Source organism: Drosophila teissieri, chromosome X (assembly GCF_016746235.2).
Source record: "Drosophila teissieri strain GT53w chromosome X, Prin_Dtei_1.1, whole genome shotgun sequence".
Lineage (NCBI taxonomy): Eukaryota > Metazoa > Arthropoda > Insecta > Diptera > Drosophilidae > Drosophila > Drosophila teissieri.
The window spans coordinates 9,232,298-9,246,510 of NC_053034.1; the positions used below are offsets into that span (position 1 = coordinate 9,232,298).

General features: G+C 44.9%; 3 protein-coding genes across 5 annotated transcripts; 2 read left to right on the forward strand and 1 right to left on the reverse strand.

The window, feature by feature from the left end:
- Positions 1-1,037: 1,037 nt before the first annotated feature.
- LOC122623428 (cell wall protein DAN4) lies at positions 1,038-2,854 on the reverse strand. The gene has a single exon (XM_043802585.1). The coding sequence runs from the start codon at positions 2,740-2,742 to the stop codon at positions 1,843-1,845; it is 900 nt and encodes a 299-aa protein (XP_043658520.1). The 5' UTR covers positions 2,743-2,854; the 3' UTR covers positions 1,038-1,842.
- A 300-nt stretch (positions 2,855-3,154) lies between these two features.
- On the forward strand, positions 3,155-5,765 carry LOC122623425 (uncharacterized protein F54F2.9). Its single transcript, XM_043802581.1, has 3 exons — positions 3,155-4,043; positions 4,522-4,729; positions 4,791-5,765. The coding sequence occupies exons 1-3, from the start codon at positions 3,367-3,369 to the stop codon at positions 5,469-5,471; spliced, it is 1,566 nt and encodes a 521-aa protein (XP_043658516.1). The 5' UTR covers positions 3,155-3,366; the 3' UTR covers positions 5,472-5,765.
- A 5,761-nt stretch (positions 5,766-11,526) lies between these two features.
- LOC122623426 (innexin inx5) lies at positions 11,527-13,398 on the forward strand. 3 transcript variants are annotated; one of them, XM_043802582.1, is made up of 3 exons: positions 11,542-11,564; positions 11,641-12,611; positions 12,666-13,398. In XM_043802582.1, exons 2-3 carry the CDS (start codon positions 11,876-11,878, stop codon positions 13,352-13,354), a joined length of 1,425 nt encoding a protein of 474 aa, XP_043658517.1. In that variant the 5' UTR covers positions 11,542-11,564; positions 11,641-11,875; the 3' UTR covers positions 13,355-13,398. The 3 variants fall into 3 exon arrangements, with proteins under 3 accessions (XP_043658519.1, XP_043658518.1, XP_043658517.1); XM_043802584.1 differs by having other exon boundaries at positions 11,527-12,576; positions 12,666-12,787; XM_043802583.1 differs by having other exon boundaries at positions 11,528-12,613; positions 12,666-13,333.
- Positions 13,399-14,213: the final 815 nt, after the last annotated feature.

Genomic DNA, 14,213 nt, shown 5'->3' on the forward strand with positions numbered 1-14,213 from the left:
ATTATTTACCCATTTGTAATGTTGTTATAATATTAATAATTACCTAACACATACACATTTTTAACTAAATTTAGCTACTTCTTAAATCTTGAATATACCACAAACGAACATACCCTGGGTCCTATTTTTGGTTGGGTATTATAAACTGTATCCTAGACAGAGGTGAGAACGGTGGCAGCGGCAATAGTTCGGCACATTTCACACATTCTCGTGGCCGAACGATTTTCCCGCTTTTCCGAATTTCCCAGCACACACCAGCGCACCCGCAATGGATCGTTTTGTTGGTAGTTTGGTTCTTTTTGTTTAAATTATGGCAACAACGTACGAACAACTTCGCAGATGGAGATCATTTATAAACCACTTCATTGAGCGCATTCGGCAGTTTCTCGGGCATCTAACATTATTTTGTATCTCGGGTGGAATGCCCATTTGGAGGTGGGATGCCCACTGCAGAGTGGAGTCTCCTCGTTCCCCCATTTGTCTAAATCAAGACGCGAGGAGCAGGCGCTGGTGATCTATTATCACCAAAGGTCAGAGTTTCGGACGCACAACAATTGGGGCTCTCGAATCTCCCGGGGAATATGGCCAGTGGAGGTGTTGGAATGGTGTGGATTGTGTGTTCCCGTCCATAAAGCATAAATGAAGACATTAATGGGTTAACCAGAAGATTTAGTGCAAGCGTTTTGAAAACACAAGGCTGGTAGGCATAAATCATGATTTACACTAAAAGTAAAAAAGTATAGCCAAGAAGAAATGCTCTTTCTATATCTTAACTACCAATACTGTTTACAGTTTTTACAAAACTGTTTCATTTAAATATTTACCAAACTCACAAAAGTATGTCTTTCATTTGTGCGAAAAATATGATTTTCTTGTAATTAATTTCTATCATTTCAACGTAGTATTATTCCGAGTGTTTGCATTTTGCTGAATAAGCAATCGGTTTTGTTTAAAAAAAAAGGAATACTTATGTCGTAAGCATAATTAAGTAATAAGTAATCCCCATGGTTCTTCAAAATAAACTCCATTTCCACGTATTTCATTTTTTGACGCCTTTTTGCTTTATTGTAGTTGTTATATTGGTAACAATAAGAAATATGTTTGTATATATATTCATGTATATACACATGGTAATGCAATAAATTTGCTTGTTTCAGGCCGATTGCTTGTGATTTTTGGTTTCTGCTGCTTTTTTTTTTAAGTGAGTGTTGCTTGGTTGCGTAAAGTAAATGCGAAGAAATCACCCCAAAGCATCGTCGATGGAGAATATCATGTGTAGAGGTGTATATGTATATAGAGCTGATTCGTAAGGCACATTACGGCTAGATTGTGGAGTAAATGTGTGATTGCTAATTGCGCTGATGCTGATGGTTGAGAGTTCGATGCGATTGGTCGCAGCCTTCGATATACAGCAGCCTAAGTAGGTATATATAAATATATATATGTGTCGGTATCAATTTGATTGGTAACAAATGCTTGACAAAAATCCAAATGCTTAAACTTAAGAGTCCACTCGAATTTAGTGTCGAAAATCAGTTGGTTTAAATTCAATTTGGCCGCTCGGAAGGGTATCCTAGCCACGCTACAAAGCGAATCCCTTTCTCCTTCTCCTTCTCCTCTAATTGACTGAGCAATATCATAGTTTTGTGTCGTCATTCTACCGCCTCCTCTGCTCTCCGCTTCTCTCACTCTGCTTTCGATCCGGAGACCTTGCATTGAATGCAAGCACATCCAGTCGTGTATAACTTAAACAACTAATAATCATCCGAGGGCGCCGGAGGAGGTGGAGGAGCACCCGGAGAAGTGGCCGCCCTTGCTGCCTGGCTGTCGTCCGCGTCTTCGTCAGTCGTTGTACATGCCGTCCACCAGAAAGTCCATGCGGCGGTAGTGCCTGGTGCTCCACATGTCGCGGAAGCGGCGATACATGATGGTCACCACACCGATGGCCAGTGGAACGGTCAGCAGCACGGTAACAATAGGCACCACATACCCGTTGTCCCCGTGATCAGCAAGATTACTTCCAGTGAGCCCCTGCACCATGGGCTCCGGAGGCGTAGCCAGTAGCTGGGCGGGACCGCCCTTTGTACCAGGCTTATCCTGATTCTTCTGCAGCTCCGCCATATCCTCCCCCTCCTGGTGTATATCGGTGCTCCAGACCACCGTCGGCTTCTTCGGCTTTGGCGTGGTTGCGATGATGGTTGCATTGGGAGTTTTGGTGGTGGCGCTGTTGGTGCTGTTGCTCGAGGATGTTGCCGCGCCATTGGTGGAGGAGTTGCTCGGCTTGGTGACGTCCTTCTTGGACTGGCCCTCGGTGACAATGGCTGATCCTGCAGCTGGCTTGGCCGTGGTGGTCGTCGTGGTGGTGGATGTGGTGGAGGTCGTACTGGTTGCCTCCTTGGCCACCTTTTGCACCACAGCCGGCTTGGAAGTGGCCAAAGGAACGGGGGGCAAGCCTGTGTCTGTGCTCGTGAGATTTTTGGTCTTGCCTGCGTTTTCTGCCGTGGTCGTCTTGTTGGAGTCCTTTTCCGGCTGCAACACGGCTGCATCCTTACCCGGCACCAGCTGGCTGGCAGCTCCCGGAGATCCAGTTTCCGATTTCGATCCTGCAATCACTTTGGCCGTCACGTTCGTCGCATTGGCCACCACAGGGGCGTCCTTGGTGGCGGAGTTAGCTGTTTGATTCTGCTGGCTCGAAACCAGGAGCAGGCTGCTCAGCAGCCACAGCGCATGGAGCAGCTTCATTGTCGCTTTATTCCCTATTCTTATAAGATTGAAACGTCGCGTCGCCTCTATTCATTTAGTTGCACAAGTGAAGCACCATCGATAACTTATCGATAACTGTCGTCAGTGGTGGGCGTTTTGGTTAGAAACAGGTGAAAAGAATGTATCTAGCTAAAAACAAAGTTGGGTACAAAAAAAATATTTGTTTTTATAATTTGGGGAAGAACTTGTCAAATGTAAAGTTAGCTCTAGTCTAAATAAAAATATATTGTCCAGTAAAGAATATTATACGCAAATTTTGCTCACAAATTAGCTGTTTTCAAATATTTAAAAGAAATAATTATTAATAGGCATTGACTATGCCAAATAATAGTTACAAAATTAATGAAGTAAATTATATTGGCAATTTAACGGAAATTCGTAAATTAGTTTAAAATCTGGCTAAATAGCCAAATAACTAAATAACCCTTTCCGAGTGGTGGCAACGCTGGTCCGACGGCTGCTGACGTTGCCACTTTCCAGCTGAGCCCGTCCGTGTTTGCTTGCGTGTGTGTGTATGTGTGGTGCGTGCGTGGGTCTGCCGCATTAAATTTGGATTTTACTCCGATTTGGACCTGACCTGGATTTGGAACTTGGACAACGACGATGATGCGTATGGAGCTGATGCTGGCCGGCCTCTTGGTGCTCTGCGCCACTGGCGCCAGCGCCTGGCACTCGGAGGAACTGGAGATCTTTGACTTGGTCGAGGAGGTAAACCGCAACTTCTACGAGTTCATGGGCATCAACCAAACGGCAACGGGCGCCGAGGTGAAGCGAGCCTTCCGCACTCTGTCCATTGTCCTGCATCCGGACAAGAATCCGGCTGAGGATGCCAACATCCAGTTCCGCAATCTCGTTTCCATCTACGAGGTCCTCAAGGATCCCTCGCGCCGTGAGAAGTACGACCGGGTGCTGAAGGAGGGCATGCCCAACTGGAAGTCTGCCCTCTACTATTACCGACGGATGCGCAAGATCGGCCTTTACGAGGGCGCCTTCATCTTGTTCCTGATTACCACCGTGGGCCAGTATCTATTCGCCTGGGCGGCCTATCTCGAAAAGAAATACACCGCCGAACAGGTCTTTGGCACCAAGCTGAAGAAGCTGCAGAAGAAGAACAAGAACATCGACATGGACGTGATCCTCAGCGAGATACCGATGCCCTCGCTCCTGAACACCCTGCCCATCCAGATCCCCTTGGCGCTGTGGAACCTGCCACGCACCATCAAGAACGGATTCAGCAAGGCCAACGAGCTCAAGGAACTGGCCCTGGAGAAGCGCAGGCAGTAAGTTCAATATCGAAGGTTCTTAGTTTATTAGGCAAAAACGGAACCAAGTTCTAGTTTTGTATTGTATGAGAACTTGATAACTTACTTTGCCACTCTTATCGTGCTTTCATTGTGGTTTTCTTAAGTTCATTGCATGCAGAGTGATATTTAGTATTACAAGTTGGGTAGTTTCTCATTTAAGTTGAAATTGAGAAAGAAAGGAGGAAAACTATATGTCATTATGCAACTACAGTTGTTGCTTCCAAAAAAATCTACTCATAAATGCACCTTGGGATGACTTGCATCATTTGATAGGTTCCGAAGAATGAATACAGTCAGTCTTTGTGTCGCGAGATAATCAAATGAAACACCTAGAATTTTGTATTTTGATATGACCACAGATAACGTACTCAAATTCGATTGGCGTAGAATAGCCAACAAGTGAAACGTTTACTGTAGTAAGCAACTAATTAATTCATCCTCTTTGCAACCACAGGGAGCTGGAGGCCGCCCGTCGTCAGGAGGAACTAGAGCGGGAGGCCGAGGAGCAGGCGCGTCTGCGCAAGGAGCACAAGGAGAACCTGCGCAAGCGTAAGCAGAACACCAAGGCTCCAGAGAAGACCGAGGAGGAGTTGCGCGGCTACTCACAGATTCAGGCGCGTGAAATGACCGATGACGATGCAGTTCGTCCAGCTTCCCAGAAGGTATAAAGCCATGTTTCCCAGTAATTTTAAAACCTTACTAATAACATGCTGTTACTTTTAGAGCACGGTGAGCGGCGGCTTCTGGACTGACGAGGATCTTACCGAGCTGATTCGCTTGGTAAAAAAGTATCCAGGCGGAGCGGGCAGCCGCTGGAACACCATCGCCGAATCGATGAACCGCAGCGTTCAGGAGGTGACCTTCATGGCGGCCAAGATGAAAGAGAACGGCTACCGCATTCCCGGCCAAACGGACAGCGTGGCCGAGGCTCTGGTCCAGGAGTCCCAGCAGGCGCAGCGTAAGGAAAAAGTGAAGAAGGCGGCTGCAACTGCAGGTGCTTCGGCTGAGAAGAGCATGCTCATTCCGGAGACCAACTGGACGCAAGAGCAGCAGCGCGCCCTGGAGGCGGCGATAGTCAAGTACCGAAAAACGGCCGGCGGAGACCGTTGGCAGAAGATCGCCAACAGTGTGCCGGAGAAGACCAAGGAGGAGTGCCTGGTGCGCTACAAATATCTCTGCGAGCTGGTCAAGACGCAGAAGCGGGCCGAGGAGGAGGCCAACGACCCGGACGAGGATGCGGCCGCCATCGAGGAAGAGCTCCCCGAGGAGGAGCCCCTTGCGCCACCAGAACCGGAAGTGGCGCCAGCCGCCAAGAAGCTCAGCAAGCGGGAGCAGCGGCGTCGTAAGCGGGACTTATCCAGTGGCGAGGACTCGGACGATGCATATCAGTACGAGATTAGTTAGTCGGAAACTCGGCTCCCGTTCTGTCCTCCTGCTGCGGCAGCTCCTCGCGTGGCTCAAACCTAGATGTAATTGAATTTTTTTATACTTTGCATTAAAGACTCTCTGGCATTGCATTTTGGACCTTGCCGATCCTGATCCTAATCCGCGACCCGATCCTCTGCCCGTTCCCTTTACTTCCGTTTCCATCTCCGTGTGTAGCGCTTTATTTTATGTTTTGTACATAATTCTATATTGTAAACATCTAAATGTCGATTAATTCCTTTGCTAAGTAAACGAAATGTGGAAGGAAGTGAACAGGGACCGAGTTTATGATGGGTTCTTGCAGGGATACAGCCATCGATGCTAGATAAGGGGAACTTTAAGGTTAGTAACTAATAATATAAATATCAAACTATCAGATATAAATCATAAAAGCATTAAAGACATTAAACATTAAATCAAATTATTACGAATAAGCCGCCGTTTGCAAACTTATCTCTTATGCCAATTGCAGCTTTAAAGTCATCAAAGTCAAGCGCTAACCAATTATAATTCCCAGCTGGCTTGAACCTGTCAGGCATCAAAGGGGAGTTTCCCTTTCAGATTTATTATTTATCAATTTTAAGTTGAGCACTTTCAGCGGTTCTTGACGAGTCCGCGCCTAATCAAAGATACCAATTCATTATTAATGTGCCTGGCAGGCGGATTATTATTGGGCTGTGTGTGCGTGCGGATAACCTTGGAACGATTGGCTTTTAATTACACTCGGCTTACATTTGATGATTATTGGACTATGACTGTGACTCTGAACGCAAAGCCGGCAACTCGCTTTTCGTTGCCCGGTCCGGTTGGGTTGCCTCCTCCCAATTTGGTCACCAATCGCGTTTGCATTGAACTTAAAGCGCTTGTGCACCAGAAACACCGGACTGCGTCAAGACCCACTACCCAAGATCCAAGACTCGAAGCCAAGAATCCATGCTCTCGACTCCGCACTCAAGTGTAGGCGCTGCACAACTCGTCAAACTGTCCACCCAATCCAAATCTGGTTGTAAGTCGCTTGGAGGACAGAATAAATGGGGGATAAAAATTCTTTAGTCAAAGTAATCAAACTTAATTTTTAACAAGTATAAGTATATAATAATGTTGTATTTATAGTTTATATGCGCGCATAAACATATATCTAAAAATATGGCCAGTTGATAAAAATTAAACTTATAAAATAATTTATAATTTTCCACTGCTCATTTCGATCACTTTTATAAAGTTAGTCTTTAATTTACCCTTTTGAACTGATGCTAATGGAAATTCGTTGGATTCCAGTGTTTTATTGGCTCTTTATTGCTATTACTTTGATAGGCTATATAAAAAATTAGTTTTTATGGCATAACCAGACCGACTGGTCCCCCGTTGCAATTCAAACTAACTAATACGCTCGCCAAAGTGCAGCGAGAAAAAACAATAAAAGTGAAAAACCATTTCGAGCGGTTTGTCAGCGTTTCAAGGGCGATTTTAGTCGCAGCTCAGCTCAGCTCGGCGCGGTTGCATGTGCGTATGTTCGTATCTACGTATGTATCTCTACCTATTATGGCCAATGCCAATGGCTGATTGCAGCAGCTGCCACTTGAGCACTTAATTTCCATTGAATTTCCATTTTGCATTTTGCACTTTGCATTTTCCATTTGGCGGCAATCGCCATTTCCCAGCTGACTCAGCTTGGCCTTCAACTTTAAGTTCAAGCGGCAAGTTCACGTGACGTCACGTCCCCCACAGGTGGTGGGTCCAATTCTGATCATGACTCGGACACGAATTCAGATTCTTCTGCGAACGAGGGAAAACCCGAAGACAAGACCCCGAGGAGAATAGAGACTGAGGACCAGCGATGAGAACCCAGAACCCAGAGCCCAGAACGATAATAACCAGTTTTTTGGCCACCAAGCCGCGCGTTTTGCTCGCGTTTCTCGGCTTGCCGACTTTAAAAACCTGGCGACTATATCGATATGGTGAGTCGAACTCACTCAGTCGAAAACGGAGTGTCAGACGAGGCGGTTCACTGAATGCCACTTAGCATTCAACTTACTTGTTAGATCAAGCGCGGACCTAGAAACAACATCACTTTTTTCCTTTTTTTTTTTTTGTTGTTTGAGTTCGCGAGTTTTTCACCCAGAAGAAATGACAATCTATGGACTGCTGGTGCAGATCATAATCGTTTGCAACTAGCCTTCCGAAGCCGTCCGACATCCGAGGAGCAGCAGCCATGGCACCGCCCCAGGAGCAGCCGGAGGATGATATTATCACCAAGGTGAGCACTCGACTAGATTGCGAATCCAGAGTAGCAATTAGTAAGTGCAGCGATTGGTTCTGGGTATAAGGTCACCTGGGTTCTAGAGTAAAGATTATGGAGAGTGTGAATAATACATTTAAATGAGGATCTTTGCATTTGCACTGCAGGCGAAAAATTCAAGTGATAAATGCGTCTGTTCACAAAACTATTTCTCTTTTTTATGCTATGTAAACTAAACTATTTAGGGTATATGAGCACCAATAGTAATGAGTGGAGTGAATATGCTGTACATATATAACATTTCTGCAGGGAAATATTTGATATTCAAGTTGCACCAAAAACTATTTATAAAACTATTACTATTTAAAACTATTTATTTTTGTAAATTCAATTTCGCTGCCATGATACGTATAGTGTAGGTTTATATATTTTAAAGTCTTGAATAAGAGATACAAAACATCTAAGAAGGGTACTCCATCGTCTGTTCAATCCCCACGCATCTGGTGTTTATTGTTATAATTTAGCGGAAATTTGCTAATCACCCCATGCAGAGCATCCGAATAGATGAAGTTAGCATTGATCTGTGGGATCGCTAATTCGCCGAGAGGTTATTTCCAAAAAAAAAAAAACCAAACTTGTGGGGCACGGTCAAGGCTTTGGGGCCAAAGACAATATAATTCGTTTTGAATAGAGAATGGATGAGGAATGGATAAGGAAATCCATTTTGGTGTTGCGGAAGTAGAATATGCTACAAAACCTGTTGGCAAAGGGCTTTTTTTTTTATTGGGCCTCCCAGTATTTCCCATTAAGTTGTGCTTACAACATCGCCACTCGTTTGCTAATTGGTCAGATACATGTAATTATAAATCCAAATACAAGGGAATGTGTATCGACTGGTGTGAGTGTGAGTCTGAGTGAACTGCGAATGCATTTTGTGAATAAAAGGTTAGTCAAGGTGAGTTCACCACTCCATTTCCAAAATCCAAACCTTGAGTGGAACTTTTGAACTTCGTTGTGGCTTTGAAAGGGTGCCCCAACTTTAAACAAATAGTCCAAGATTAAACCAAATCGTAATATAATGGTAGAGGTAGAAAAACATATGGCAGCACACAGAAATTTATTAATAAAAAGAAGTGTGCTGGCAATTAGCAGCATCTGTCATCGAAATTAGTTTAGCTTTATTAGCGATCAGCAAATGAAGGCTGAGATCATATGAAATCATAATAATAGTAAACAACTTAAGAGCTGACAAATTGAAAGGGCCTCTATGTCTTGGGGTTAATTGGGCTACGCTGATCTCTGATTATGTCGGCGATCTAATAAGGTATACAGACTAGCCGAGATCTTTCACTTTCCTTCCGCCAGTTGTGGACAAAAAACACCTGGCAAATGTTGCAATCCGCCAGGCACTGAGAAAAATAGTAGTAATATACTTGGTACTGAGCATAATAATTAAATGAGATATTCAAATGATAGTATTGATATCGGGTTCGTTTCATTCTATAAAACCTTTGGCATCCATTTGGTATACTTTTGGTTCTAGAAATTCATATTCAATTCTTTCATATGATGTGCACTATTTTGGTCGCAGTGCATGTACCTAAACGACTTGACCAGGCCCACGAAATTAATGCTGGCCATATGCAGAAGGGGACATTGAGATATGGGCCTGCGGGGACCGCCTCCTTCCATGCTCGTAAATAATAAACAATTGTTTTTGCGACCAAGAGATACAGATACACTCTTGTGGCTCTCGTGGCGACTGCTGCCCAGTTAAGTGTATCTATAGCCATAATGCTACCTAGCCTAGACTACGATGACAGTCGATTTTTCTAGCCAGCTCTTTCGGAACTCGAGTGCCAGCACGAGTATCTCGACGTAAGTATCTTTGCCTTTGCGCTCCAGTATCTTAATTGTTACTGCGCTCAGCGTTGCGGAACGGCGATGTCCAGGGGAGGGGGGGTGACTAGAGATCTACTAGAGAAAACGACAAGTCAGAGCCCCAGAATTAGAAACAGAATCAGAAATAGATTCAAAAACAGTAGCCAGCAGCGAACTTGATGAGGTGTTACCACTGCTTTTGGCTTCTATCTTAGCTTCTATGTATCTAAAATCTATGAAAAGAACAACAAATTAATCGGAATGACTTTCAAGTACTAAGTACTTCTTTCCTGTAAGATCGAGTTAATAAGCCAAGTGGCGAGCAGAACAAAGAACCAAACACACATCCGTCAGAACTTCCGCATACTTCCCTTTGAGTTTCGAATTTGGACAACAAAAAACATGCACCATCATTGTGCGCAAATAAATTAATAATAATAAAGTATTGAAGTAACAAATGGAAGCCGAACGAGAAGCTCTTAACGCTCAATTTGGCGCTTTGGAGCTTTGGAGCTCCATCAGTGGATCGTGACGAGTCCCCCTCCGCCTCCCCCACAAACAAGTGGTTTTTGTTGCTCGTCGTCGGTGGCTTCGACTGCCATTGGAGGTCAAGTTCAGGGAACACCAGTTTATGGTTACTTGTTCCATCTTCTGCTGTGCCGGAGTTTCACGACTCGGATTGCCGGCGATTGGCGGAGGTGTCAAAGTATCTGATTGCTCAAGTATTTAGATGTATTGACAATGGCTCTTCACGCGGGCTCTTTGAATGCGAATGCGATTGGCGGCCAGGAAATGATGATTTTCTATACCAAATTCAATTTGCCATTTTCAAATTTGAGACAATTGGGTTCTTGTTCAAACTTAAATTCAATAAAATCGTTTAAACTGTAGCTCAAATGCTTTGAAAGTTTAGTGTTGCTTCTTGTTTCATATTTTTCGATGCCTGTTAAACTACGAACGCATTTATTTAATTATTCGATTGATTACAATTTTCAGAAGGCGCGTTTTGAGAAACTTTAACATTGGAATTTTTTGTTATTGTATTAATGCTACCGGTACAGCTCAGCAAGTTCAGTGAACTTTGCGCCTTGCCAAAGATGTAAACGTAAATTATATTTAAATATGACAATTAACTTGGTCACAGCAATTGCTTCACAGTCTTGTGATTTTTATTTGTCGATTTTTAATTAAGCTTTGCCAAATTCAACATAGTGCAAATGTACCAAGCTATTAAAAAAAAAAGGAAGCTCCATAGGGTTGCTAAGTAGGTCTAAAATATAATTAAAAATTATTCTTTGTAGCGACATAGCATATAACATATATTTATCAATATAATGAGCCCATTCCCATAATTTTTCCCTCTATAAAATATAAATTATTATCACCGTCCCATTTTGATTGTCTCTGCTTATTATTTCATGCACGATTAAAATTAGATGGGTTCATTGTGTTTGCTCATTTTGTCGCTTGTAGTTCCAAAATAAAAAAATAGAAGGTGATACATATTTCTTGGACCTTGAAGGTCATCGTCAGCGGACTTTACAAGTTTATTTGATTTATGGTAATTAGCTGCGTGCACCTTGCCTAATTGCAGATACCCTCGATAATTGGATTCCTGAACTTGGACTGACTGGCGACCAATGGAGCTCTGGCCCCCACTTTTACCCCAAAAATTCGATGAGCTGACCTAGAGAGCCAAGGCTGAAGTGCTGAATCATGAGAATTATCGCCTGAAATCTGTCATAATCATAAATAAACGAGCAATGTGAGCTAAGACTTTGGGTTCTTTTCGCCAACTAAGAAATGCCTGAAAGTCGGCAATGGACTTTGCAGCTAATGGGCTTAAAAATAATGCATTATAATAGGGGGGAAAATCGGTTAATCGTATGCACAACACTGGTCGACTGACATAATGCCAAATATTAGAGAGAGATGGGGAAAAAACCAAGTAGGTAATAATGACGGCACGGACAAAAAAATATGTAAAACCGAGTGACGATCTGATCTGTGAACTGGCTACCATCCTAGGTCGGCAATTCGATTGCATTCATAGTCGTCTATCAAAGATCGAAGTGAGTAATCCGAGGGGCAGCATATATAGGGCTAAAACCCGAACGAGAACCAGGACAAAGGAGGATTGGAATCGGAATCGGGATTGGGAACAGAATCGGGAACATCTAGAGATAGCACCGCGGGGCGCAGAGGAGCGGAGCGGTGAGAGTTGGAAGCTGTCCTCGAGGAACTCTTCCCGGAGGCAGAAGAAATGTATTCGGCGGTGAAGCCGCTCTCCAAGTATCTGCAGTTCAAGTCAATACGCATCTACGACGCCGTCTTTACCATCCACTCCAAGTGCACCGTGGTCATACTGCTCACCTGCTCGCTCCTCCTGTCCGCGCGCCAATACTTTGGGGATCCGATTCAGTGCATCAGCGAGGAGAAGAACATCGAGTACATACAGTCCTACTGCTGGACCATGGGCACCTACATCCTCAAGCTGGACAACCTCAGCGAGCAGCCGCTGGCGCTGGTTCATCCCCAGCACATGCACGACGCAGCCACATCCTCCGCCTCCTCCGATTTTGCCACCACTTCGTCCACGAGCCGCACCATCATCCGCAGCAGACCACACTCCAGATCGAGTCTGCGCAGGATCGGGGAGTACAACGAGGCGTACGCGCGGGCCATGTCGATAGCCGAGGGCGTGGGCCCCGAGATTCGTGGCCAGACGGAGCGGGAGTACCTGCGCTACTACCAGTGGGTCATCATCCTGCTGCTCTTCCAGTCGTTCATCTTCTACTTCCCCTCGTGCCTGTGGAAGGTGTGGGAGGGCCAGCGGCTGAAGCAACTCTGCTCGGAGGTCGGCGAGGCGCTCCTCTCGGAGAAGACGTACAACACCCGGCTCCGTCTGCTGGTCAAGTACTTCACCACCGACTACGAGGACATGCACTTCTGCTACATGGCCAAGTACGTCTTCTGCGAGGTCCTCAATTTCCTCATCAGTGTGAGTAGGGTTTACCATAGTTCGTATAAAGCTGATGGCAACTAATCCACAGGTGGTGAACATAATGGTGCTGGAGGTGTTCCTGAACGGCTTCTGGTCGAAGTACCTGCACGCCCTGGCCACCATTCCGTTCTACGACTGGGATCGCTGGAATCGCGTGTCCTCGAGCGTCTTTCCCAAGATCGCCAAGTGCGAGGTGCTCAAGTTTGGGGCGAGCGGCACGGCGAACGTGATGGACAACCTGTGCATCCTGCCGCTGAACATACTGAACGAGAAGATCTTCGTCTTCCTGTGGGCCTGGTTCCTGCTGATGGCCCTGATGTCCGGCCTGAATCTCCTCTGCCGGCTGGCCATGATCTGCAGCGGGTATCTCCGGGAGCAGATGATCCGCAGCCAGTTGCGGTTCATGACCAAGCGGCATGTGAAGCGCGCTCTGCGCGACCTCACCATCGGCGACTGGTTCCTGATGATGAAGGTCAGCGTCAACGTGAATCCCATGCTCTTCCGGGATCTAATGCAGGAACTGTGCGAGCTGCGCACCTCATCATCGGGCAGCACCCTGGAGAGCCCCGTCTAGGATCGATAGTGATCCGAATCAGGGATAGGATTAGGATTAGGATACCCAGATCGCCTCGTCCTCCGGCTGCCCACTTTCAATTGACGTTGCCGTCGTTCGTTGATTCGCGCCCTTTTGCTTACCTAAATCTGTATATTACATATATTTCCTCTCACTTCCTTTAAAAATTCTGTACTTCTATGTTCTAAGACTATAAGCGAGGATAAATCCATTTTTAGTCACGTTATGGCGTACTGAACACTTGGGTATAACTGCTAGATTCGTAATATATTTATAAATAGAGGTTCCTTATAAGCAAATATGCTTGGCAGTAAGGAGATAAACTAAAACTAAATGTTCGGCTTGTAACTTACATGCTTTTGTGAGTTTTAAATGGTTGAATTCATATTATTCAAAATATTTTATGAAATGGGTTTATAAAATGGAATTTATTCGCAAAATGTAAATTTAAATTTATACTGTGATTATTAGGTTTATTTTACATTTTGTATATAATTCTAATATTTTGTTTGCAAATTTAAGCAATACTTTTGCCATTTTAGTCTGCTTCTATATGCGAATTAACTTTGCGATGAGCAGTCGCTTCTACTTTTGTTGTCTTTGCTGCTGGCATTTAATGTGCATTGTTTATAACTAGTTGCTGCCATAATTTCGTCATTTATATTTTGCTGGGACGATCCCCAGGCCCCAAGCCCCAAGCCTCAAGCTCCAAGCCCCTCGCCCCAAGCCCCCAGTTTCCCCCCGATCGGCGTGGTTTCAGCATTGTTTTGCGCACATTAACAACGCAACTCGCTCGCATTTGGCCGCCTTCGCCACGCCACGCAACTCACTCACTCACACTCGCACTCACATTCACACTCACACTGGCACTCGGACTCGTTCAGGTGAATGAATGTAAATATTATTCAAAAGCCATTCGTGTGGCGTTTAATTTGCCCAGCACTCACGTGGGGCATATCAGCTGGAGATCCCACTTGCAGTGACTCACCACCACCAGCTGATAAGCGAATTCTACAGAACCCA

Coding starts and splice junctions, on each gene's coding strand:
- LOC122623426 (XM_043802582.1), top strand. CDS start 11,876: ATGTATTCGGCGGTGAAGCCGCTCTCCAAGTATCTGCAGTTCAAGTCA. Junction 12,612..12,665: donor GGTCCTCAATTTCCTCATCA/GTGTGAGTAGGG, acceptor ACTAATCCACAG/GTGGTGAACATAATGGTGCT.
- LOC122623425 (XM_043802581.1), top strand. CDS start 3,367: ATGATGCGTATGGAGCTGATGCTGGCCGGCCTCTTGGTGCTCTGCGCC. Junction 4,044..4,521: donor GCCCTGGAGAAGCGCAGGCA/GTAAGTTCAATA, acceptor TTGCAACCACAG/GGAGCTGGAGGCCGCCCGTC. Junction 4,730..4,790: donor TTCGTCCAGCTTCCCAGAAG/GTATAAAGCCAT, acceptor TGTTACTTTTAG/AGCACGGTGAGCGGCGGCTT.
- LOC122623428 (XM_043802585.1), bottom strand. CDS start 2,742: ATGAAGCTGCTCCATGCGCTGTGGCTGCTGAGCAGCCTGCTCCTGGTT.